This window comes from Prosopis cineraria, unplaced genomic scaffold, assembly GCF_029017545.1.
Source record: "Prosopis cineraria cultivar Desert tree isolate PC_DT_omini unplaced genomic scaffold, ASM2901754v1 PC2, whole genome shotgun sequence".
NCBI lineage: Eukaryota > Viridiplantae > Streptophyta > Magnoliopsida > Fabales > Fabaceae > Prosopis > Prosopis cineraria.
Genome location: NW_026555333.1, coordinates 1,310,475 through 1,336,522, shown reverse-complemented (window position 1 = coordinate 1,336,522; position 26,048 = coordinate 1,310,475). Strand labels below are relative to the sequence as shown.

General features: G+C 38.1%; 3 protein-coding genes across 5 annotated transcripts; all 3 read left to right on the top strand.

Moving 5' to 3' along the window:
• Nucleotides 1-1,441: 1,441 nt before the first annotated feature.
• Nucleotides 1,442-5,168, top strand: LOC129300259 (uncharacterized). Of its 2 annotated transcripts, none has more exons than XM_054938812.1 (7): nucleotides 1,442-1,762; nucleotides 2,828-2,875; nucleotides 3,281-3,428; nucleotides 3,507-3,582; nucleotides 4,087-4,198; nucleotides 4,370-4,461; nucleotides 4,699-5,168. In XM_054938812.1, exons 2-7 carry the CDS (start codon nucleotides 2,830-2,832, stop codon nucleotides 4,741-4,743), a joined length of 519 nt encoding a protein of 172 aa, XP_054794787.1. In that variant the 5' UTR covers nucleotides 1,442-1,762; nucleotides 2,828-2,829; the 3' UTR covers nucleotides 4,744-5,168. The 2 variants fall into 2 exon arrangements, with proteins under 2 accessions (XP_054794787.1, XP_054794783.1); XM_054938808.1 differs by having other exon boundaries at nucleotides 1,443-1,762; nucleotides 2,734-2,875.
• A 1,671-nt stretch (nucleotides 5,169-6,839) lies between these two features.
• On the top strand, nucleotides 6,840-20,251 carry LOC129302418 (probable GTP-binding protein OBGC2). 2 transcript variants are annotated; one of them, XM_054941293.1, is made up of 10 exons: nucleotides 6,842-7,016; nucleotides 7,351-7,823; nucleotides 8,057-8,148; nucleotides 8,566-8,649; nucleotides 17,851-17,928; nucleotides 18,500-18,700; nucleotides 18,793-18,900; nucleotides 19,054-19,128; nucleotides 19,239-19,417; nucleotides 19,743-20,251. In XM_054941293.1, exons 1-10 carry the CDS (start codon nucleotides 6,922-6,924, stop codon nucleotides 19,894-19,896), a joined length of 1,539 nt encoding a protein of 512 aa, XP_054797268.1. In that variant the 5' UTR covers nucleotides 6,842-6,921; the 3' UTR covers nucleotides 19,897-20,251. The 2 variants fall into 2 exon arrangements, with proteins under 2 accessions (XP_054797269.1, XP_054797268.1); XM_054941294.1 differs by lacking the exon at nucleotides 17,851-17,928 and having other exon boundaries at nucleotides 6,840-7,016.
• Nucleotides 20,252-21,508: 1,257 nt separating this feature from the next.
• On the top strand, nucleotides 21,509-23,115 carry LOC129299071 (dehydration-responsive element-binding protein 2D-like). The gene has a single exon (XM_054937515.1). It carries the CDS (start codon nucleotides 21,733-21,735, stop codon nucleotides 22,498-22,500), a length of 768 nt encoding a protein of 255 aa, XP_054793490.1. The 5' UTR covers nucleotides 21,509-21,732; the 3' UTR covers nucleotides 22,501-23,115.
• The last annotated feature ends 2,933 nt before the right edge of the window (nucleotides 23,116-26,048 follow it).

Below are 26,048 nucleotides of genomic sequence, written 5' to 3'. Positions count from 1 at the left end.
GAAAAGGAGTGAGTTTTGTAAAATAGTGTCTTTTGATATAAAAATAATTTAGTTGTAAAATTTGTGCCATTGGCTAAAGTTAGAAAAAAAGTTTATGTAAATACTTAAATTACCTTAATTGGACATCGAACGAAAAAATGGGACGCTTCGAAAGTTTGTCTTAGGTGTTGTCAAATTCGTGCAATATGCCGCAACGTGCATGGCTTTGTAGCCGCGAGCATGTACTGTTTTCTACACAGTTCACTGTTTTGAGTTATATATAAATGTTTTGATTCTTTATTCAATTCCTGGGCTTTTGTACCTATTTTAAACTCTGATTAGGGAATATAGAAAGTGTGTGTGAGTATTTTAAATATTGAAAAATTTGAGATCTTATTGTATGATTTGACAAATTTGCCATTCTTACTTTTAGACAATCTTTTAATTACTTGAGATTTGGGTTAATCAAGTAATAGTGATAGAGATTTTACAACTTGTGTTAGAAGAGCAATAAGTGTGATAGGAGGCACATTTGGAGGTTGGAGCAGCTGTAGTTTTGGTTATGGAAATGAGCTCAGTAGAAGAATTTGTACTTGAACCATTAGAAAAAAGATCGGTATAAATATTTATAAAAATGGGAGGTAAAGAAGATGAGAATGATGAGAGATCGATTTGAGATAAAAACTTGATATTTTTTCAAAAGACAACATGTCGAGCAATACGAGTACGATGAGAGAGAAGATCCTAACAATAATAACTAATAACTCTTATGCTCAAAATCATAACCAAGAAACACGAGAATGAGTTTAAAGTTTGTTCATCTCATGAGATAGAAGAAGAACAAAATAGACATAAGTAGAGATTTTCAAAAGACTATAATTAAGAGAATAACTATAAAGATGTTTAAAAGGAGAAATGTTACCGATAACAAGAGACAGTAGTCGATTGATGCAAAAGACAAAGGTTAAGGCTACTTCACCCTAAAACTATTTAAGACAAAAAGAGAAAATGAGCAATGCCTTAACTGAACCAAGAATATGACGGTGTTTACGCTCTGCACGACCATTTTGTTGAGAAATATAGGAACAAGAATATTGAAAAACAATACTCTGAGAATAAATGAAAGGTGAGTAATCTAGAGACATGATATTCCAAAGCATCATCACAATAAAATTTTTTGATAAGTTTAGAATACTAAATGTAAATTATAGTAGCAAATTTGATATAAAGTTTAGGTAATTCAGATTGATATTTTATCATATAAATTCAAGCAAAATGAAAAAAGTCATCAACAGAAATAAAAAATATCAAGATCCTCTTGTAGAGAGGGAGTAGGCGCAGGAATTCAACATTGTTACAAAAAGAGAGCAAAAAATTATTTTTTCTGTATCATTACATTAGGGAAAATTATGTTGAAGCACATAAGTAAATTAATTATTATAAGATATTAAACTGATCTGATCCCAGGAAACACCCCGTCGCGCGGCCTCTATCCAGATTTCGGTATAACTCGTGGGTAACAGGGGGATTAACAACTGGCAGTTTCAGCCGGAGACCAGTCCCTTCGCTGGACGGATCGGGTCGCCTCGCAGGTCGGGTTACTCTAAACCCAACCGCCTCCTGCTTACACGCTTTTCATCTTCACTGGACACGAAACGTACGAAGGATTCGTTGTTTCTCTGCTGCGCTGGATTATCCTGAGCCCAGCCCCATCGAGTCATCGACGCCCGGAAACTGCTCACTATTAATCATGGACTTCGATCCCCGCCAATACGAAAACCTCGTACGCTTCTATTTACTTATTGCGCTTCCATTACTCCTGTCTCATCTTTAAACTTGTTACTCCATATGTTTTTTTATCATTGAGTTTCCGGTTTTACATTTTGATGTGTTATTCGAACCAATATTGTTTGTTCCGTAGTCTCTTTTTTGTTACCATCAAAGCCTATTTCCGACGCTACTTTTAGATGCAGAATCTTGAAACGCCTCCATACTGTGGACTGTTTATTTGTACTTAATAATATGTGTTTTGCCGGTTTTATATGTATGGAATCAATGTCAATTTCCTTTTTATGGTTGCTGCTCGCTTTTAACTTTGAGGTATTATCATTATTGGCGGTAAGGCATCTGTGTTTGACATGAAGATTAGACTTAGAGTAAAACATTGAAGATTACATGGGCAATAGACGATAACTTTAAGTTTTACCTCATCTATTGAGCTGTAAATATTGCTATGAGAATGCCATAAAATACTGCAACCGAAATTGGGCGAGGGAGTGTTCTGGATTTTTTCCTAAACATAAGGTCAACTTTAGGATTTGTGTGTTGATTTAGTTTTGCTGATTAGAGTCTGCTTCAAAGACCATTGCATGTATTGCAGAATTGTTTTGTTTGGAAGATGTTTTATTTGAGTGGCATGTTATTCTCTGAATATTTTTTGGATAGTTCTAGGTGGTTGTCTTTCATTAGGTCTCATTCTTCGTTTTTACTGGGGACGCCGTTGTTATTACTAGTATTGTCTTTCTATATTGGTGTTTGACTTTATGTTATCATATTTTTATAGTTATTATTAATTAGGCTGAAAAGGATCCCATTCAGCAAAAAATACTCTCAACGATTTGCTGTTTACAAGCTTGCTTTTGTGCCTTCTACCAGATACTATCTACTAGTATGATTTTGTGGATTATTGATTTCCTTGTCATAACTTATCTCGCCAAGTTCTTATTTCATTGTTGTGGTTACATGGATTGACAGGCTATAAATGATAACGACGTCCAAAACATAGTTCTGTCATATCTTATTCATAATTGCTACAAAGAATCAGTGGAGTCATTTATTGCTTGCACAGGAATGAAGCAACCGGCAGACTATTTAGAAGACATGGAAAAAAGGAAAAGTAGGTCCATTGTTGTCTTTCTGTGGTGAAGGTTGATTAATGACTTCTGAATTGCTTGGTGGCTTATTTCCTTTTTGCCATCTACAACATATCCATTGGATTGCTTGACTTCAATAGGAAGGATGCTGGACTATTGTTTTCTCTTTTAACTCATCTTGAAACATCTACACCACTAAAATCATGGCTGATTTTTGTCTTAAGCTTTTGAGTGGTGATTATACTTCTTTTGCTCTCTCTCTCTTTTTTTAATCAAATGGGTTTATCTTGACCATTTTACTTTCCTACCTTCCAGTCACATGTTGCTAGGCAATATGCATAATATTTGATGAATTTAGTTATTTTTACAATTGCAGTCTAATGTAGACTGTGAGGACCTTTTATGGTGATTTTAATAATTTTCTTCAGGAATTTTTCACTTTGCATTAGAGGGAAATGCACTAAAGGCCATTGAGCTGACTGAACAGCTGGCACAGGATATTCTTGAGAAGAATAAGGACTTACGGTTTGATCTTTTAAGCCTTCACTTTGTTGAGCTTGTCAGGTCTAGGAAATGGTGAGCTGAGTCTAATTTTGCCCCAAGAAGAACATATTACATACTTTCTGCTTTCATTCAATCTCATTTCATTGGCAGCACAGAAGCTTTGGAATTTGCTCAGAGCCAGTTGAGCCCTTTTGGGAAGGAGCAGAAATACATGGAAAAGCTTGAGGTATGTGAATGAATAGTCTTTGATCCTTTGATCTCCCCCCTGCACCACACCCACCCCCACCTCAAAAAAAAAAAAAAAATTTTTTTTTGGTCCCTTGGAGATTAAGTCTACATATGTGGGACTGAGAAGCATTTATGGGTCTTTGATGTACTAAAGTCTTTGATACACAGGCAACGTTGGTTTGAGGATTGAGGACACATGATCAAGCTTATTAGTCAATAGTCGTGTGCAATCCTGCTTCTACCTTAAGGAGGGATCATTTTGATTGAAATTTTCTTTTCTTTCTCAGGCCGGGGGGTGGGGGTGGTTTCTAAATTGAGATTTTATATTCTGAGGATCAAATTGAAAGGAGGCTCATTCTTTTATAGACTACTCACTAATTTACATTTTTTTTTTGGCTTTTGCTCCGGTATTCTAGATCTTTGATCCAAACTAATCTAGTTGATAGTTTGCGGACTTTAGATTTTATTTGAATACCTAACCATTTGGCTGCCTATTATGCAGGACTTTATGGCCCTTCTTGCTTATAAAGAGCCAGAGAAGTCCCCAATGTTTCATCTGCTCAGCTTAGAGTACCGGCAGCAGGTTGCAGATAGTTTAAATCGAGCTATTCTTGGTTGGTTACTTGATTTCTCATTTGCTTGGTAGTTCTTTTATTCCATGGGTATAACATGTACAAGTACATTTAACTTCAACATTCAATATTTCATTTCTGCCCTTCCAAATATATGATGTGTCATGTAAATTTCTCGCTTTTTTCTTTTTTGTGGATAATGGTATTTGCCAGAACACTCAAACCTTCCCAGCTACACAGCAATGGAGAGGCTTATACAGCAAGCTACTGTAGTTAGGCAGTGCTTAAGTCAAGAGGCTGGAAAGGTAGTGTATAATTTAATTTCTGTTTCTCTGGTTTGAGTTTTTTAAGTGGCCGTATATGCTGGCTAATTTCTCGTGGCAGTTAGCTTCGATCCATATTTCTATCAAACTGTGAAACTCTTTTATATCTATTTGAGCACATCACTCAACAGGAGAGATGTAAGGGTGGTGTTAGTACCGCATCTCTGGAGGATAATCTGACCCCCCCTCCCTTTTCCTTCCCCGATTTACACATTTCAGGATGGGCATCCACCTTTTACATTGAAAGATTTTCTCAAAAGTTGAAACATGAACAAAGGGCACCGTTGGGGAGTGACGCTCGGTTACCTTAAGCTCTTGTTGCCGCATAGGGGATTCGTGTGGTTTGACCGTGGGTGGAAAGTTGTCTGAATGCCTGTTCATCTATATAATCTAATAGGCAGGCTGTGATGATTGTTTGGTCTTCGTCAAGTTCCTTGAATGGCCGGCCATGGACAGATTTGCAATGATTTCCTGATTGAGGATTCGGTATGGGGCAGTTGATCTAACGTGTCGCCCAACCTCGACCAAACCTTCTTTTTCCTCTTGTTCTGAGGTTCTGATATGTAAAATGCATATGCATCTTTTGGCTTATATTTTAGCGGTAGAGCGCGCGGAAAACTAGCACGTATGGTACCTCATTCTTCGGCTCCACTTTTATTGTCCACCATGTCGTACATACGTTTCTAGTCTCTTTTGTGGTCAAATTAGAACACCCCCAAACCTCCCCCGAACCCCAATATATATATATATATATATATATTAGTAATATTGTTTGATGGCACTGGGACAAGCTCTCGTGGAGTTTCTCTAAAAATATCGGTTACTAATAAAAGCTGCTTCAAGTGTCTCACGAGAACCTTAAAGAAAGTTGGTTTGATTAATAAAATTGCATAAATATGGCTTTGACCTTTTTTTTGTGCTGTTGATAAATATTCCATTTGGTTTTATTTATATATTATTCTTAACATTTTCACTGAAATTAAAGAATTTTAAAATTCATTAACACTATTTAAAAAATTTAACAATTTTTTAACTTTATCTTTAATAAATATACCTACCTTAGAAATGAAATATTTTAATATTTAATAACCTTCCTGTCATTTAATAGAGATATAGAGATAAAAGAGTAAAGATGGATGCAGTTATTTTGCAAGTATGATTAAAATATATATATTTTTTCTACCTTGTAAATAGAATATATGAAGTATTATAAAATTTAGAAAGGCACGATTCTCATCTCCTTATTAGAGCCAATTGGTCTCGTGTCTTGCTGGTGAGAGTGTGAAGCTATCACTAGTTAATTCATGAGTTCAGTTCGATACGGCACTCACACACGCCAACTTTCAAATTCTCTTTCGTCAATCTCATTATTAGATTTTTTTCTTTTTTCTTTAAATAAAAACAATTAATGTCCAAACCCTAACTTGCACCAAGGACGAAGTATTAGCTTTGCAGAGTTTTGGGGGTTTAGGTAGAGTCGGGAATTCGGACGGGTCGGGCTTATTCGGGCTCGGCCTGAATAGGCCCGAACCCGAACAGGCCTGACTTTTTGAAAAGCCTGAATAGTCAAGTTCGGCTAGAATTCTTTCGGGCTTCGGACGGCCTGAATACTTGAATTTAATTTTTAAAATTATTTTTAATTATTTTTTTACTTTGAAATTAATTATTTTATTTTATAAAAAATATAAAATATATTTTTTTAATACTTAAATGATGTCTAGGATTCAAATATATGGTATTTTAGTATAAAATGATCTAAAACTTAAAGAATTAATTAATAATTATTATATTTTATGTATTTTTTAAAAATATAATTGTTTTATTTGGGTATTCGGGCCAAGCCCGAACCCGATCGGGCTTGGCCCGAACATAAAAAACATTCTTTTTTTAAGTTCGGTCTTAAAATTTTTCGGACCAATTTAGGCTAACTCGTCGGATTTGGCCCGAATTACCAGCTCTAGGCTTAGGTGAGTTGAGATGCTCCATCGAAGCAGAATTTGTCTTCTTGATTCGATGTTGAATCTTTAATATTAAAATTAGTCCGGTTGAATTTTTCTATTGCATTTTGTAATATTTTTCTTATTTTAATTGGTACAGAACATGATGTATTATTTTCCAATTATCAATTTTTAAACAAATGTATTTATGGTGTTCCAGAATGAGCAAGGATTTCCAAGTGTTAAAATTTTCTGGTTCGAAAATCGACATGTTTGTCTTTCGGCCGAAAACAATCACAATGTTTGGACTTTTTGTGTTTTTTTTTTTTTTGGTTGGCGGGGCTGGGGATGATTGCATGTTCCGGTTCCGGTCGGAAAATATAATGGGCTTGGATCTCGGGATTGTATGACATAGCCCATGCGGTCTCACAAGGACACTAGTGTTCTACAGATGCCCCAATCAACCTATCCATAGCCATCTGTAACCGGTGACCGTACTCCGACAATGGCGTCTCTAATTTCTTCCCCGTTGTCAGCTTCATTTTCTATCGTTCGTTTCCGTCAAACTTCTGTGTTTTCCACTCGCTTGCTTCCTGCAAGGTACTTCTGTCAGAAGTTTCAATTGCATTTTTTAAGTTCTTCCGTTCAAATTTATGGAGTGGTCCATGTTGGTAAAATAATCCGCGTGTTGTCTATTCAAACCTCGTTTCCACTCTTATGATTGCCAACTTTGGGATCAGTTTTCTTGTTCGGCATTAAATAATATTCCCTCATGCCAGTAAACTTTGCAATTCAAGCTCCTAGCTTGTTTCGTGAACATGATGCTTGAAGATTTATAAGGGAATGATAAATAACCTCCTTGCCATCATCTTTTTCATTTTGCTATTGCTCGCTCGCTCTATAATGATAATCTGGGGCCTGCTTGTATATACAGAAATCTTCAACAGAGATGCAGTTCTGATAATTATGGATGGCGCTCAGTTAAGTGCAGACTTCTCAGCGTCAATGTCCCTCCTTCCTCAAATCTTCCGACAATGATCAAGGAACCTCACAAGTATTTTGATCAAGCAATCATCACAGTTCGTTCGGGTGATGGAGGCCATGGAACTATACTTAACATGCCATACCAGAGAATCAATAGTTCGCAAGGAAGACATGAAAAAGAAAAGACAAGGAAAAAAAACTCTTATAGAAGAGATTTCGATGGATCGCTTATCCTACCTTTGGGTGGGCATGGAGGGGATGTGGTGATTTATGCGGATGAGGAAAAAGATTCATTATTGGAATTCCACAGCAAAAGCCGCTATAATGCAAAGCGTGGTGGCAATGTTGATGCAATGGGTATTTTGACCTCACAATTGCATGATGGACTTGCTGCTCCAACTCTCCGTATTCCTGTGCCTGTAGGTTTGTATGTATAACATACGTCTTTTTTATTGAAGAGATCTTTTTGTGTTTTATGCAAAGACTGGACTGGATGGGAAATGTTCTGGTTTCCCAATCTTCTCCATATTCATTATTGACTGTTTAAACCTCAAAGAATGGCAAGGAGTTAATTGGCATAATTTGCTATACTTTCAAATTTAGCAAAGGTGAAGAACTAAATCTGCTTTCCCTCATTGAATTTTCTGATGTGACAGGTACCGTTGTAAAACACAAGAGAGGGAAATTGCTGGCCGATCTGGCACAACCAGGTGATGAAGTTCTTGTTGCGAGGGGCGGACAGGGAGGGGTAATATGTCTTTCTTTCCTTTTTTTTTTTTTTATCTCCTTTGAAATTCTTTTGGAATCTGCTGCTTTTTATGATTGAATGATGCGCCAGACTCCTTTGATTTGTAAGTAAAGCTATTGCATAATTTATTGCTTTGAGGTGATTGATATTGTGTCATCTTGGTGATAAGTTGAATATCTGGATTAATGGTGTTCATTCATTCACTCTCCCTCCCTCGCTCTATCTCACTCCCACGCACTCTCATGTGTATGTTTTTGGGTATGGTGTTTATGGATTAATGTATATTATGGTACAGACCGTTCTTTTCCCCCCTGAGAAGTAAATATGCCTGAAACATATGATACTACTTCTCCGGCGCATGTTCTTAAATATAGTTGAATTTATAACTTGCTTCTCATTTTATTTTTGCCTTTGCAGATTAGCTTGTTAGATCTGCCACGGCATAAAAGGAAAAAGATGATGGCATTGACAACAAATGTGTTGAGAGATGATACTGATAAGGTAAAATATCTTCTTTTATAATTTAAAAATCTATTGTATAAAATATTTTGCACTGTTTTTCCATGGAGAGATATGTCCCAGAGAAGATCGTGACCGCTCATAATCCAACTCTTGTACTGTAAATTGAACACCTTGTATTAGGGAATTGAAGCAATAGGATTCTGTTGCTGTCACGCTTGGACCAGATTTGGTTAGAATTTTGCATTACTTTGAGCAATCGATAATCAATTAGTTTGTCAGAGATGTATGGTTATGCCTGCTGTTGGTTAAGTATATTTTTCTGAGTCAGTTTTTTAATTAAGACAGCTAATCAATCAGTCCCTGCGCTCTCATTTTCAAATAGGTCCGTATACTTTGAAAGTTTGCGGACAACTTATAATTTTCTCATCGAGCAAAGCTAGTCCCCAAAGTTAGAGTTGTTTACTAAACAACCCTATGGTGCACAAGTGGCATTAACACTGTGTTAATGTAATGGGCTCCAATTCAAAGCTTGACACAGTGGAGGTGGTGGAGGCTGGTGGTGTGGGTTTTGGTGGACATGGGCTCCAATTCAAAGCTTGACACAGTGGAGGTGGTGAAGGATGGTTGAAACGGAAAGAGCAGAAACGAGTTGAAACGGAAGGCACACACATAATGAAGCAGAAAACGGGAGACACACATAATGGAGCATCATAAACTCTTTGTAACCGCCCCTTAATTTCTGTAACCCCCTTTTAAATTTGTATGGTTCAGTTTCACGAATTCTAGGACTATAAATAGGACCCTTGTGGCTGTGAAAGAGGGAGACTTGAAAGAATAAGAATTGCTTGTTGTTCATTCGGTTTCTGTGCCATTTTGGTATCAGAGCTGGTCCAGAGAGCGAGAGAGTGAGTTACAGTTGAGAAAGTACGCCGGAAAGAAGAAAGATTCAGAGGAGGAGTCCCTGACGTCTTCGCGTTTTACAAACCAGGCATTTTCTCAGAAAACTAACATCACCATCGTGCTCAGGAGGTCTGAAAACGTAGAACAAGAGGTTCCTTGTCACCGGAAACCACCGCACGCGCCGCTATGCGCCACCGTCGTAAGACCACGCACCTTCACGCGCCATTTGAAGGTTGAAGACGCTGACGTCAGCTGCCACGTCAGCATTTTGACCGGTCAACGACAGGTCAGCTCAGTAGTTTTCTGCCACGTGTCACGGTCGCCATGTCACTGTACCCAGTCAGCCAACTTTTCAGAAATTACATTTTCGCCCCAAATCTTTCAGTAATTCCAAATTTGCCCTTATTTTTTTATGAAATTTCATATTGACCCCTAATTTTTTCGAAATTCCATTTTAACCCCTAAACTTTCCTAAAATTACACTTTGGCCCCTTGATTTTACTTGAATTCCATTTTAACCCTTATATTTTTCATAAATTTCAATTTGACCCATCATTCTTCTAGAATCGCTATTTTACCCCCTAGACAATCCAAAATCCCCATTTTGCCTTAGCCTTTTGAAAAAAATCTCACTTTACCCCTATATCCTTCAACGTTTCCAATCGCACCCCAATCTTTATCCCTAGCCTTGACACTTATCCAAAATGCCTCCAAGACGTAGACATGTGCACGAGGTTGAGATGGAAGAGTTGAGACGTAGGATACGAGAATTGGAAGCCACTGTGGAATTGCAGCAAACTCTGTTAAACAACAGAGAAAACTTAGAGAGAGATTCGGGAAGCAGTAGTTCGTCATCTATTGACAACCGTCGCCGCCCACGACAACAACAATTCCGCCCTAATGACATCAAGGTTGACATTCCTGAATTCGAGGGAAGGCTCCAGCCAGACGAGTTTGTAGATTGGCTGCAAACTATTGAACGAGTATTTGAATACAAGGAGATTTCAGATGCACAGAAAGTCAAAATTGTCGCCCTCAAACTCAAGAAACATGCTTCTATTTGGTGGGAAAACCTCAGACGAAAGCGAGAACGTGAGGGAAAGCGCAAGATTGAAACCTGGGAGAAAATGAAACGTCAGCTCACTAGGAAATTTTTACCAGATCATTACCACCAGGATAATTTTATCTAGTTGCAAAATCTTCGACAGAGATCTTTATCTGTAGAAGAATATACTAGAGAGTTTGAACAACTCATGATGAAGTGTGATATTCAGGAGAAGGAGGAGCAAACAATAGCCTGGTACCTTGCAGGCTTAAACACAGATATCAGTCGTCCAGTCCAGCTTCAACAATATTGGACCTTGGATGATGTCATCCGTCTGGCCGTGCGTGTTGAGAAGCAGATGCTCAAGAGATCCACTTTCCAACCTTCATCCTCTAGGAGTTATCCAGAAGGCCGTAAAGCAGAATTTCAGCAGACCAACTCCTCAAGCAAGCCACCACCTACTGCTATGCGCAAACCACCATCCAATACTGCCAAGGAATCTGGTTCTAAAGCAATCAAATGCTTTAAATGCCAAGGATTTGGCCACATTGCTGCGGACTGTCCTACACAAAGGGTTGTCACCATTTGAGAAGGATCAGGGCATGAAGCACTTGAAGAAGATGAGGAGGACGATGAGTTCTACGGCACTGATCCCGTATATGACGAGGAGGTCACACCTGCTGATCAAGGAGAAGCATTGGTGCTTAGACGAAGCCTGCATACAACAATAGTCAAAGAAGAACCTTGGCTACGACGTAACATTTTTCACACTCGTTGCACGGCCCAAGGAAAAGTTTGTAATGTTATCATTGACAGTGGAAGCTGTGAAAATGTAGTATCTGACTACATGGTGGAGAAATTGAAGTTGCCAACACAAGATCATCCGCAACCTTACAAGCTTCACTGGCTCAATAAAGGGAATGAGGTAAAAGTTTCTAAATAATGCCTTGTGACCTTTTCTATTGGGAATCGATATTGTGATGAAGTTTTATGTGATGTTGTTCCCATGGATGCATGCCACCTTCTCTTGGGGAGGCCATGGCAATATGACCGACATGCTATGCACAACGGGCGAGCGAACAGTTATTCTTTTACGAAAGATGGTGTCAAGTTCACACTAGCGCCTCTACCACCCAATGAGATTAGCCAATCTTCAAGGGAATCTAGTGTTTCTAAGCCGTTAGTGTCTTTGTTGACTAAGGAGGAATTCAAGGTGTCAAAATCCGAAGCCCAAATGATGAGCATTATTCTAGTGCTTGAGGTGAACGACGAGACGGCCAATCCACCTGGAGTCATTCCGTTATTGTCAGAATTTTTAGATGTAATATCCGATGAGATACCACCAGGGTTGCCTCCAATGCGAGACATACAGCATGCCATTGACTTTGTTCCAGGAGCAGTCATTCCTAATAAGCCTGCTTATAGGATGAGTCCCCAGGAACATGCCGAAGTCCAACGGCAAGTTGAAGAGTTGTTGAAGAAAGGGTTAGTTCGAGAAAGTATCAGCCTTTGTGCTGTACCTGTTCTTCTAGTACCTAAGAAGGATGGAAGTTGGAGAATGTGCATTGACTGTCGAGCTGTCAACAAGATCACTATTAAGTATCGGTTTCCGATACCTCGGCTTGATGATATGCTGGACCAATTGCATGGTGCCACTACTTTCTCTAAAATTGACCTTCGTAGTGGGTACCATCAAATTAGAATTCGGCCAGGAGATGAGTGGAAGACCGCTTTCAAGACCAGAGATGGCTTGTACGAGTGGAATGTGATGCCTTTGGGTTAACAAATGCCCCTAGCACATTTATGCGCCTGATGAATCAGGTATTAAGACCCTTCATTGGTAAATTTGTTGTTGTGTACTTTGACGATATTCTTATTTACAGTAAGAATCAAGAGTATCATTTAGATCACTTGCGGCAAGTTTTGCAAGCCTTGCGTGTGCAGAAGCTTTATGCAAATCTCAAGAAGTGCACCTTCCTCACCAACGAAGTTGTGTTCTTGGGTTACATCATTACCGTGGAAGGTGTTCGCGTTGATCCAAGCAAAGTTGCAGCCATTGACAGCTGGCCAATTCCAAAATCTATCCAGGAGGTTCGAAGCTTCCACGGATTAGCTTCTTTCTACAGGAGGTTCATCCGTAATTTTAGCTCAATTGCCGCACCACTTACAGACTGCACCAAAGGAGAGAAGTTTCAGTGGACAGAGCAAGCTCAGAAAAGCTTTGAGGAGCTTAAGAAGAAGTTGACCGAAGCTCCAGTCCTAGCTCTTCCTAATTTTGACCAAGTATTTGAAGTTAGCTGTGATGCTTCTAACACCGGCATTGGTGCTGTCTTAAGCCAGGAGGGCCATCCCATTGCCTTTTTTAGTGAGAAGCTCAATGATGCCAAGCCTAGATATTCTACTTATGACAAGGAATTCTATGCCATTGTCCGAGCTCTTCAATATTGGAGTCATTATCTCCTAAATAAAGAGTTCATACTTTTTTCGGATCATGAGGCTCTCAAGCATTTGAATTCCCAGCAGAAGATCAGCTGCAGACAAGCTCGTTGGAGTGAACTCTTACAGTCTTATCCATTCCTTATCAAACATAAGGCTGGAACTCTGAACTCCGTAGCTGATGCCCTTAGTCGTCGCCATGTGCTACTTACAACACTGCAAACCAAGGTTGTTGGATTTGACCTTATCAAAGAGTTGTATAAGGATGATCCTGATTTCCAAGGAGTGTGGGAAGCAACCGTAAATCAACCTTTCCACCAGTTTTACAGGCATGATGGTTTTTTATTTCGAGGTAAAACCCTCTGTATTCCACAGGGTTCCTTAAGAGAAGCCATAATTTAGGAAGCACATGACGGTGGATTAGCTGGACATTTTAAACGGGATAAAACAGCTGATCTGGTGAAGGAGAACTTTTACTGGCCTCGACTTGAACGGGATGTCAACAGGCATATACAAAGATGCAGAATTTGTCACTTGGCTAAATCCAAGGGTCAGAATACCGGACTATACATGCCTCTGCCAATTCCAGAAGCACCGTGGGAAGATGTAACTATGGATTTTGTTCTAGGTTTACCACGGACTCAAAGGCAAAAAGATTCTATCATGGTAGTTGTGGATCGTTTCTCAAAAATGGCCCATTTCATCCCATGCCAAAAGACCAATGATGCTGTTCAAGTAACAGACTTGTACTTTAAGGAGATTGTGCGTCTTCATGGCATTCCTAAAACTATCACTTCTGACCGTGATGTGAAGTTTCTTAGCCACTTTTGGCGAACGCTATGGAAGAAGATGGGAACTAAGCTCCAATTTAGCAGCGCTAGTCATCCCCAGACAGATGGTCAAACTGAAGCTATAAATAGAATTCTTGGTAATCTTCTTCGCAGTTTCGTGGGGAAGAATTTGAAGCAGTGGGATCTTATTCTTGCTCAAGTTGAGTTTGCTTATAATAACTCTGTCAATCAAGCAACTGGGAAGTGTCTGTTTGAAGTTGTTTATGGCACTCGTCCCCTTAGTCCACTAGACTTGAGCCCTTCACTTGATAAGCAGCAATACAGCTTTGATGCTGACCAAAGGGCTAAGGAAATTAAGAAGTTGCATGAGCAAGTCCGCGAGCGAATCCAAAAGCAGAATTTGAGATACAAAGCTCAACGTGACAAGCATCGAAGACAGCAGACTTTTAAGGTAGGAGATTTGGTTTGGATACATCTACGAAAGGAACGATTTCCTAAACAGCCAAACACCAAGTTGTCTCCAAGAGCTGATGGTCCGTTCAAGATAGTGCAAAGGATCAACAACAATGCTTACAAGGTGGAATTACCTGGTTCTTATGGTGTATCTGCCACCTTAATGTCGCTGATTTATCTCCATATGTTGATGAAGATGATGAATTTGACTCGAGGGCGAGTTCTTCCCAACCCGAGGAGGATGAAACGGAAAGAGCAGAATGAAACGGAAAGAGCAGAAACGAGCTGAAACGGAAGGCACACACATAATGAAGCAGAAAACGGGAGACACACATAATGGAGCATCATAAACTCTTTGTAACCGCCCCTTAATTTCTGTAACCCCTTTTTAAATTTGTATGGTTCAGTTTCACGAATTCTAGGACTATAAATAGGACCCTTGTGGCTGTGAAAGAGGGAGACTTGAAAGAATAAGAATTGCTTGTTGTTCATTCGGTTTCTGTGCCAATGGTGATGTGGGTTTTGGTGGACATGGGCTCCTTGTGTTCATGGTGGTGTAGCCACAAGTAACACATTTGATGGATGTAATGACTCATCTCTAGAATCTAATTGCCACATGTCATTTTTTTTTTCCCTGAATCATGATTAACCGAACAGTGTTAATGCCGCTTGTGCAGCATAGGGATAGTTTTGTAATGAATTTAATGTTGGGGACTAACTTTGCTAATGATGAAATGTATAGGGATTTTGGTAGGATCTAAGATAGGTAGAGTTAAATAAGGAAGAGAAATCTTGATTAACACATGAAATTAGAATCTAACTTCATACATTAATAAAGATAAAATGAGCAAGAATCTTAAACTCATACAACTAATAAAGCTATAGGAGAATCTCCATAACAAAATAATGGTTTTATTTCCAGATGCTTTTTACATGATATGTGCCTCCATATTCATAAACAGAAAAATAACTAATAATTCTTAAAAATGCTCCTATTAATCCATCACTAAGATAGTGGGAAATAACTACCTGAAAAATAAATAAATAAATAAATAAAAATTATAACTTAATCTCTAAGTACCATAACCTGCTTCTACTAAACTTAAGGACCACCTAACAAAACAGAAAAATAATCTGAAAAATATTATTAAATAGATAATATCTAAACTAACTTGAAAAATAATAATTGTTCCTAATATCTAACTCCCCCGCATCACCAATTATTCCATACTACTCAGTACTCCATCAGTACTCACCCCTTTGGGAATCCGCCTTGTTCTCAATGAAAGGCAATAACTTTCTTGTATAGACCCAATATTCACCAAGTGCAGAATCTGGAATAAGGTCCCCTGAAGCTTCATCATTGCTGTAGCAGTCCTCCTCAAAACTACAACGATGGAATTTTCAGCACTTTCTAGCTCTATTCCAGCTTCGGCATTCTCTTCTAGAGCAGAGATGAGTTGCACGCTGTCTTTAATAATTTCAGAGAGGGAAAAAGATGACTTGCAATGTTGTCGAGGTTTATAGGTACCTCTAGATGGAAAGTAGAGACCTTTATCATGACAACGCTGATGTTCAAGCTCTAAAACAGAAGCTGGGTTTTGTAATAGATGCTCAAAGCTTTGACGGCCTCTGCTATCACGTGCGGCTACTAATGACCTAGTCAAAGGAGCTCTATTCTAGTTGGATTGGGTCAATGAATTGGGCCTGCAAATGTGTTGTACCTTCCCTTCAAATTCTAAAACCAAATTCATGGCTTTATAAACTAAGCTAGGTTTCTTGATTCCAAATTTATGTATTTTTACCTCCTAACTCATTGTGGCTAGCTTTGCCTTTGACAGTGGGAACATTATTGGGCTGTTGGGGTTGGGAATTACTAACTTGGGTTTTCAAGCCAGGTTTAGCATTAAACATTTCAAAATGAGATATGATATGAGATAGTTGTAATGATATATAACTGGTAGAAGAAGTATATGGAGGGAAGGAGGAAGATGTGGGTTTGTCAGGAATGGTAGCAGAATGTGAGTACCATCTTTGGATCCAACGGCTCTAATGCCAAATGGTAGGATCTAAGATTGGTAGAGTTAAATGAGCAAGAGAAATCTTTATTAACACATGAAATCAAAATCTAACTCTAAACATTAATAAAGATAAAACGAAATCTTTAATGGAAGATGAGCAAGAATTTTAAACTCATACAACTAATAAAGTCAAAGGAGAATCTCTATAGCAAAATAATGATTTTTTTTCTAGATGCTTTCTTCATGATATGTGCCTCAATATTTATAAATAGAAAAATAACAAATAATTTCTAAAAATACTCCCACTAATCCATAACTAAGATGCATAACCAACTGCAATAAATAAATAAATAAAATAACCTAAATAATGATATTAAATAGAAAATATATAAAATAAAATAATATTTATGCCTAATATATCTCTAACTCCCCAAATCATCCACTATCCTACACTGCTCAGTACTCTATCAATATTGTTTGGGCCTTTCTACATTCTGGGATGTGTGCTACAGCCGATGATGAGGATTTTGAGAAAGAAATCGCAGATTGCATTGATGAACTCTTGTGCTTACGTGCGTCTTTGGCTGAAGAGGCCCTGGGTATCTTGGTTTTGTACTTCTGGATTCTGGCATCTCTTCTAACTCCTAAACCAATGTGGTTTGCTTTGGGTTTGCAGTGGAAACCTTGCTGTGTTGTTAAGGTTGGGAATTACTAACTTGGGTTTTCAAGCCAAGTTTAGCATTAAAAATGTCAAGACGAGATATGATATAAAATAGTTGTAATGATATATAAAAGAAGTGTATGGAAGGAAGGAGGAAGATGTAGATTTGTTAGGAACTAGGAAGGGTAGTAGAATGTGTGAGTACCATCTCTAGATCAAACGGCTCTGATATCAAGTGGTAGGACTTAAGATAGGTAGAGTTAAATAAGGAAGAGAAATCTTTATTAACAGATGAAATTAGAATCTAACTTCATACATTAATAAAGATAAAATGAAAGGTTTCATGGAAGATGAGCAAAAATCTTAAACTCATACAGCTAATAAAACCCAAGGAGAATCTCCATAACAAAATAATGATTTTATTTCCAGATGCTTTCTGCATGATATGTGCCTCAATATTTATAAACAGAAAAATAACTAATAATTACTAAAAATACTCCCATTAATCCATAACTAAGATAATCGGGAATAACCACCTGAAAAATAAATAAATAAATAAATATAAATTCTAACTTAATCTCTAAGTACCATGACCTGCTGCTGCTAAACTTAAAGACCACTCAATAAAATAGGAAAATAATCTAAAAAAATATTATTAAACAGATAGTATCTAAAATACCTTGAAAATAATAATTGTTCCTAATATCTCTCTAACTCACCCACGTCACCCATTATCCAATACTACTCGGTACTCTATCTGAGTTCTTTACAAACTTTTAAAATATAGGGACCTACTTGAAAATAACTGTTAAGTATAGGACCAATTGATTAATTTGCCTTTTTAAATATGAATGAAACTTTAGCAAATCTGTTATAGTTTGTGCTTCAAATTTATTGTCAGATAAAACATTTTAAGTGAAATATTTATTACAGGTTTTAGTTCATGGTCAGCCAGGTGAGGAAGTTAGCTTGGAGTTGATCCTACGAGTTGTTGCCGATGTTGGTCTAGTTGTAAGCACTGCATCCATGTGAAATGTCCCCTTTTTATCTTTATAATAATTATTATTTGGATATTTATCAGTGGCTTTCTTGCATGTACTGATGTACATTGATAAGGGTGATTGACTAATTGTGCAATTTCTGGGGAACTAAAACATTGATGCTTTTTTGGCCTGCAAATTTTTATGCTTGTTTTTGCTCCTTTCATTTTCAATTCGAGAAATGTAATCTGTATAATCCAATAAATTATTCCATCCTAATGCACCCATTGCAATTTGTTGGCTGTTTCAGCAACAAACTTGTTATGTTTCTCAATAGGTTTGCCTCAGTGACCAGGTCCACATCTACTTCTGTTTGTTAACCTAAGTTGTCAAAACAACGCATTTAAGGATAAGACCTTTGAACAACGTGATTCTATTGAGTCTTACATAAAACTTATGTCTTAATATTATAAACTAGATGACACTGAATAAAATTAATGAATAAATAAAATAAGAGGACTATCGCAAAGACTTTTCCATCTTCATAAATGTCCAAGTGTTTCCATTCATTTTTTCAGGAGATTAAGAAAATTTTGATATAGGGACTTCCGAATGCTGGGAAATCAACACTACTGGCAGCCATTACACTAGCAAAACCGGATATTGCTGATTATCCTTTTACAACATTAATGCCAAACCTTGGACGCCTAGGTGGTGACCCCAACTTGGGAGCTGGGATGTATTCATCTGAAGCTACATTAGCAGATTTGCCCGGTCTTATAGAAGGCGCTCACTTGGGAAAGGTATTATGTACGAGTGTTTATAATCTTCTCCTCTGTACCAACTATTTACCATGGGGATGCTGATCATGAAATTGAAAAATTTTTGTTGCAAGGGTCTTGGTCGAAATTTCCTGAGGCACCTCAGGAGGACGCGGCTTCTGGTCCATGTTGTTGATGCAGCCACTGAGAACCCCATCAGTGATTATAGAACTGTGAGGGAAGTATGTATCACTTCTATATGTGCTTTCCCTGCATAATTTTGCTTTTCTTAGCCAGCGTTTTTGCTTTTTTCATATAATGCAAAGTGCTTTCTCCTGTCCCATTCTTGAGTTTAATTGTTTATGCTTTGGTCCCCATCGGAATTATTTCTGCAGGAGTTGCGCATGTATAACCCTGAATACCTTGACCGCCCGTACATTGTGGTTCTGAATAAGATTGACCTTCCAGAGGTATGTAGCTTCCTACCATTTTGTGTGGGCTGATTTTATATCCTGGCATGGACTATTTGAAATCTATAATCATAATTTAACCTAAACGTTTAAGTTGACTAATGTTTCAGGCAAAGGACAGACTTCCATCATTGGCTGAAGAAATACTGAGAATTGGGAGCATTTGTACACCGGGGCCAGAACTAACCTCTGAAGCTCCAGTTCAATCATTATCCAACGAACTTGTTGTAAAGGAAAAGAAACTAGAGGATTATTCACCACCCCTGTCCGTTGTGGGCGTTAGTGTTCTGTAAGTTCTTGATGGTTTCATTCAAAATTATGCAATATGGGATGAACATTTTAGCTTCCGTAGTTCCTTAGGGATAAAGAAACAACACAATCTTCTCAGAACCCCTGTCATTTCAGAAAATGTATTCTGTTACTCACGTTTTAATCCGTGCACAAATTGAGGTTACTTCATCTATAAATGATAGAAGTTCTCCGGGGATTGTGCCAAACACATTGTGTAATATTTGCCCTTAACGCGTACACACGAGTAGCGGTTGTGCTGAAAAGCTAGAGGATTCTTTGCAGGGTAGCTTAGGTCAAAATATGTTTGATGTTGTTTCTTGCAGGAAGGGAATCATGATAGATGACATGTTAAAGGAGATAAGGAAAGCTTTAAGGGAGTGCATGGATTCCACTGAAGTATCATCGGCTTTGAATTGCCCTTGGAAATTGGGAAGTGATGTTTTGTCGAAACCGCATTGGTCGCAAATCTGGAAGTGACTACCACAGAGCAAGATGAAAAAATTGCAAATTGATTCTGGCGAACAGACCTCAAAGACTGAGGAAGCATTGCTTGTGGACCCAGATCCTCATCCGCGGATGGTTGGGAGCAACATGGCAGAGTAATTATTAGGAGCCATGAAAATGAATTGATGATACCTTTATAATAAACGGTGTTCTGTAATTACTGTGACATCCAAGTTAATATAGTGATCAGCTTGTTACTTCCGAGTTGTGGCTGTAAATATGCAAAACATGATGCCGTGATGGAAGCGTACATGGGTGCGCCCTTTTAATGTAATTCTGAACTTCTTGATCAATTGTGAGGACAACCAATGCCATTTATTGGGATCTACATCCATCTCACAGGCTACTGTTATTAATCTGTCTTCTGCTTTAATGTCTATTGCTTTTCAACTGACATCATTTTTTTTCAATTATCTGGAGACATAGAAGATGATAGTGAAACCACATGATGTCCGATTGTGGACGGACTAAAGAGAGTGGTCCTTTCATCTTCTATCACTCAATTTAGGCTAGCCTAGAGCATTTGGATGAAACTTAAATAACTGTTAAAAGACGGGTGAGGATGTAAATGGTTCAAGGTTGGAGTTTACATCTTCTCTGCACAAATATACCCATAAATAAAATGAGAGACATTATAAGCGGAACTACAAGAACTTGTGCACTTAGAGCCTACAATATATGTTGCAACTATGACTCGTTGATTACCTCTGATCCCTGTTTGGGAGATGTTGGAGCTGTTTCACATGTTTTGTCTACTATTAGGAGCGGTGTAAACGCGACACAAAAAATATGGTATGCAATCTATCTATATAAATAACAAAAAAGGGGTCGTCCATGCGTATGTTCGCCTTGTGTGTGTGTGTGTGTCATAGCGTGCTATCTATGTTGGTGTCTATCCAATCTCTCCTTGCCGTCCACCGATGCACGAAGTTTCTGGCTAAGAATTAGAGCTGTTCTGCATCGAGGACAAGGGGGATTTTGCCTTTGGAGCATGTTCCTGGAGGTTCTTTTATCAGTATATGCAAGGAGGTCAGAGAAAATATTGAGGACACTACATAATAATAGTAATGATAATGGAAATGAGAGGGAGGAACAAATACAGTGAACGTGCATAATAAGAGGGGTGGGGAAGTACATGCGCCGATCATTTTCGGTAAACTCACAGTTATGTCGCATGTGGTAGTGTGCGCCTGAGTCCATTGGATCTGGAATCCGCTCTTGCGCGCACAGAAGCCCAAGCCCTGCGATTCAACCACGTCCCACCCACTGCGTCCCTAATTGTCATGTGCGAGCTTTTGGAACCCCCGCACGTACTTATCTTCAACCGTTTCTTCCAAATCACACCGCTCCTCCGCTCGCTTAAATGCTCATTATCCACTTTTCGTTTTGGCCGAAATAAATCAATAAAAAAAAAAATTACTTCCATTATCCGAACAACCGCCTCCTCCCCCTCGCCCCTTTATTTTAACACCATCATCATCATCACGATTATTATTTGGCAAAAAAGATTTTTGGCCAGCTGAGCTCACACGAAAACAAAAGGGGTGGCCAAGTGTGTAATAGAGAAATCAACAATGAGGCTGTCAGTGGACACGATCTGACTGCTTCATCGTGCCAAGTAGCAACCCAAGCCCACCTCAGCTGAGGCCACGTTTCAGGTACTTGCGTACACTAGTCTCTGCTTTCACATTATCATCTCTCTTCCTCTGCCCGCTATATAAGCACTCGCCGTCGCCCGTGTGCTTCCCTTTAAAGCCGAGCGCTTATAATTCTACAGCTGCTCGCAAGCCCCACTCCTCTTCCGCGAGAATGCTGAAATCAGGGATGGGAATCGAGGAACGAAAGCAGGTGAAACGGCCTGCCCAGGCCAGCTCCAGAAAGGGCTGTATGCGTGGCAAGGGAGGCCCCGAGAACGCCAGCTGCACCTACAAAGGCGTTCGCCAGCGGACTTGGGGCAAATGGGTCGCCGAAATCCGCGAGCCCAATCGCGGTGCTCGTCTCTGGCTCGGCACTTTCGAGACCTCCCATGAAGCTGCTCTCGCCTACGACGCCGCTGCTCGCAAGCTCTACGGATCCGAGGCCAAGCTTAACCTCCCCGACCTCTCCCTCAATTCTCACCAGCCCGATCCGCCCCATTCCTCTGCTCCCTCCCTGCAGATTCCTCAAATGGTGCCCAATCACCGGCCTGTGCCGGATCATCAGCTGCTCCACCACCCGGCCGGCCATATTCCTCCCTGGTCTTTCAACGCCGTCCCCAACGATGCTCCGATGATCTCAGTGGCTTCTCAGCAAGTTGCACCGGTGTACAGCCCTAACTCTAGCTCCAGCTCCGGCTCCACCATGTCCGTTCCCTTCAGTGCCGGGGAGAGCGTGAAGGCCATTGAGAAGGAGGAGGATTTCGGTCAATTCTGGGGGACCGTCAACGGCCTTCCTGTCCCCGAGTTCGACGATTCCATCTGGGCCGAAGCTGCCATGTCTCTGGATTTTCCCGTGATGTCTGATGCGGGCATATATGCGACTGGCAATCTGGGAGATGTGGCTCCGTGGGACTCTCTGCAGACCCCCTGGTGCATGTGATCGCCCTTCGATCGCATTTACAGACTTCATCACTGTCTATACCATCACATACCGCCATATATACCAGCATGGTTCATACACACATATAGGACGCTCTGTAAATACATATACACATGATCACTCTAGCTAGCTACTCCTGGCTAGTTACAGCCTAGAAGCATCAGTATATGTATATGTCTTATATCTCAGTCCTCTCGGGGTCGCGACGCCGTGGTTATTTCTGCACGCCGCCGTTGGCCTTTTTTCTTATTATATATTTTTATCATATATATGTAAATAGGTTTTTTAGGTTCTCTTTCTTTTTCTTTCTTTAATATTGAGTCATGTAGTTACTTTTACTTCAAGGGGTTATATATATATATATATATATATGGGAGCTAGTCTAGTGTATGGAGAGATGGTGATGAAGAAGACGGGTTCGTGGTTGTATCAGTTATATAAATCAGTCACGTGCCTTGGCCGTGTGGGCCCTTTTCTATCTATATATAATATATATTATATGTGTTCTGTGTTTCGTAAGTGAACAAGAATGCGTACATGCACTTATGAAATCAGGTTCGTCTTGTGCTGCGGAGTGCGGATGATGCTCTAATGTATTTTGAGCAGCCATGGCTTGTTTTATTTTTATTTTCCGATGTTAAAGATTCCGTCGTACATGTGTGAGATTCTAAGCCACCATTTCAAGTCAGAAGATTCTTTTTTTGTTTCGGCTTTTGATCTCGATCGAGTCGGGCCTTTTGTTTGTTTCGGGAAAAAGATAATAATAAACGAAAACGTTTATCGATCTTTCGCATCACAATTTGGTTTCGGAAATGCTAATGCACAGGAGAGGCGCGTCCAGTTAATTCTGATGTGAATTGAATTGGTGAGCGAGCTTTAAAAATAAAAATAAATATATAAAATTTGATCCTTACACTTTATGTTTTGTTCTAAATCTTTGTATTTTTTTTATATTTTAAATTCTTACATTTTTATTTTTTAATATTTTAAATTCTTTAAGATGTTTAAATTTTATTTATTTAGGGACCTAAAATATTAAAAAAATAAAAGTATAAAAATTTAATTAAAATATAAAAAAAGTGTAAAGACATAAATTACAAAAATTAAAAGTTATGTTTTTTCGAAAATAAATATGAATATGAATGTAATAAATGAGAAATCTGCCGCTGAAATTAATTAAATACAAATGTAATGAATGAATTTCCAGCAGAGCCGCAGAAGGACGTAGGTTATTATTTTGGTGAAAATTTGAAGAAAAGGACAGCGGAAGGCTCGTAATGATGGAAGGCATGTTCAATGTACATTGGGTTGGGACGTACGTCACCATTTTTTAAAATACGCACACAAACACTGTTCAGAAAACCGCCTGTTTGTCTTCGTCCCCGCTCTTAGAACCTTGTTCGATTTTTTCTATCTTTAGTGCTTCTCTAGTTCTCTTGCTTATAGTTCACATTCCACACTCTTGCAGTTACACTGTTAAATAATCTGTGTTGGAGGAATCACATTTCCGTCCGAAATTTCCCCAATATTTATTTTGACGCCTATATATTGTCATTTTAAATAATATTCTATTCTCAAAGTTCCCACCATATAAATTCTTCTAATTCAAATCAAATTTGTTGACAAAAATAGTTAAGATGTAAATCCCCTTATTAATGTAAAGACTTTATTAGTAAACGTTTTGTAAGTATCTTTGTAATCACATTTTAAGTCTAGAGGCATGCTCTTGTCCTCATTTTTTATGATCCAACTCATTTAAATTTTTGATTATAAAAAAAAGTTAAGATGCACCGACTTCATTCAGTTTTAATACATCAACTATAAAGTTTGACGTGATATAAACGCTACTCCAAACCTGCACTTCATATATTGAAAATTGAGCACGACACGTAACCTCAAAAGATTATATGATTATCTTAAATGTCGCAAATGAATTGATTATTTTAAAAGTATTTAATCAAATATTTAATTTATTTATGTAATTAATGAATATAGATGGTTTTAAATTAAAGCATTGAATCTAATATTTAATTTATTTATGAGTTTTTGTGATAAATTCTATATAGTTTTTTTTTTACCAAAATAAATTCTATATAGTTGAATAAGCTACACACATTTGTTTTATTTTATCCATTATATAATCTCTTATTGACAGTCCATATCAATTTTTCATCGTGTAAGCTCTTTTAATTCCATCAAATATAAGTTGAAGTATTGATAGTTTGAAAAATTTTATCAAATCATTTGACATGCTAACAGAATATATGTGTGTAAGTCAACGTGACGTGCCTACCGGTATTCAATTTATAATAGATAAACTATTCTCTACAAATTATAGTTTAAATCTCCATTAATTAAGTTGAATGAACCTTAACACATTGTTATAACTATATTGGAGGCTTCTTTTATGACACTTTACCTCAAATTTTGGTCACACAAACTCTTTTAACTCCAATGTATCTGAAGTCATTTAACAAGACATTTTAATGATGTAAGAAATTAAGCAGTCGAAGGCTGTAAGCCGCCCGGTGATTTTCTCATTTGATGTTTGTTAAAAGAAACAACGCTAAACGAGGTTTTTTGTGATTGTCCCATTATCCCAGTAACATTTAATCGAACATTTGTGAGGATTGTACTCCAAGGTGATAAATTCTATGTGGAGCGGAATAAATGTTTTGTGCGTTTTATTGTTGTGCTAGTCAAATGGGTTTTAATCAATTTGACAATATAAATAATCAACCATTTGAATGAGTACTCGTATATTCTTGTTCCATGCAATCAAACAACTTTATACATGATCAGTCTAAAATCTGAGTCATAAACAATTTTTCTTTTTAAAAAAATCCCCATGTCTTTTTATCCCCGCCTCGATACGTTGCCTCAAAAACATGTGAGATCTGATTTGATTATATTCGATTCCCTAAAATAAAATTATCAAAAAATTTTTGTAGCTATATATATCGTCGAAAACAATTCGTTACATATAGGAAGTCCAACTCGCATGGCAAGGCACATATAAAAGCGAATCTCTCTCACTTACTGCTCTAGTACAGCAGTACCTATAAATGCAAGACTCCTTTTAAAATGTGCTTTTATTTTAATTATCACCTTATGTATTAGTGGATATCGAGCATTAACTATTTTTTTTTCCGTTATACATGTCTCTTGGGCGTTGAAGAGGTGCCCACATCATCAACAAGGGTAACCTTTTAAATTGGTTTAATTTTTCTGACTATTTTTTTTTTAGTATATGCAAGGTAACTAAAATAATTAACTTGTACAAAGTGTGAATTAGTGTGTTGAACTAGTCAAATGGGCCCAATTAATTCAAAACTTAGATCGATTAGACATCTCTCTCACACCAAATATCTAGTGAAGCCTTATCACACCAGTTGCTCAATTAGTTATATTGAAGAAATTCCTCGTTTCTTTAAATCACTTGAAAATTTTATCTAAAATACTTTCGATATTGATAAAACGCTTAAACATATAAAAGAAATTGAATTAAATGAATATGATCGGTGCAAAACATAAAAGTCTTCGAACAT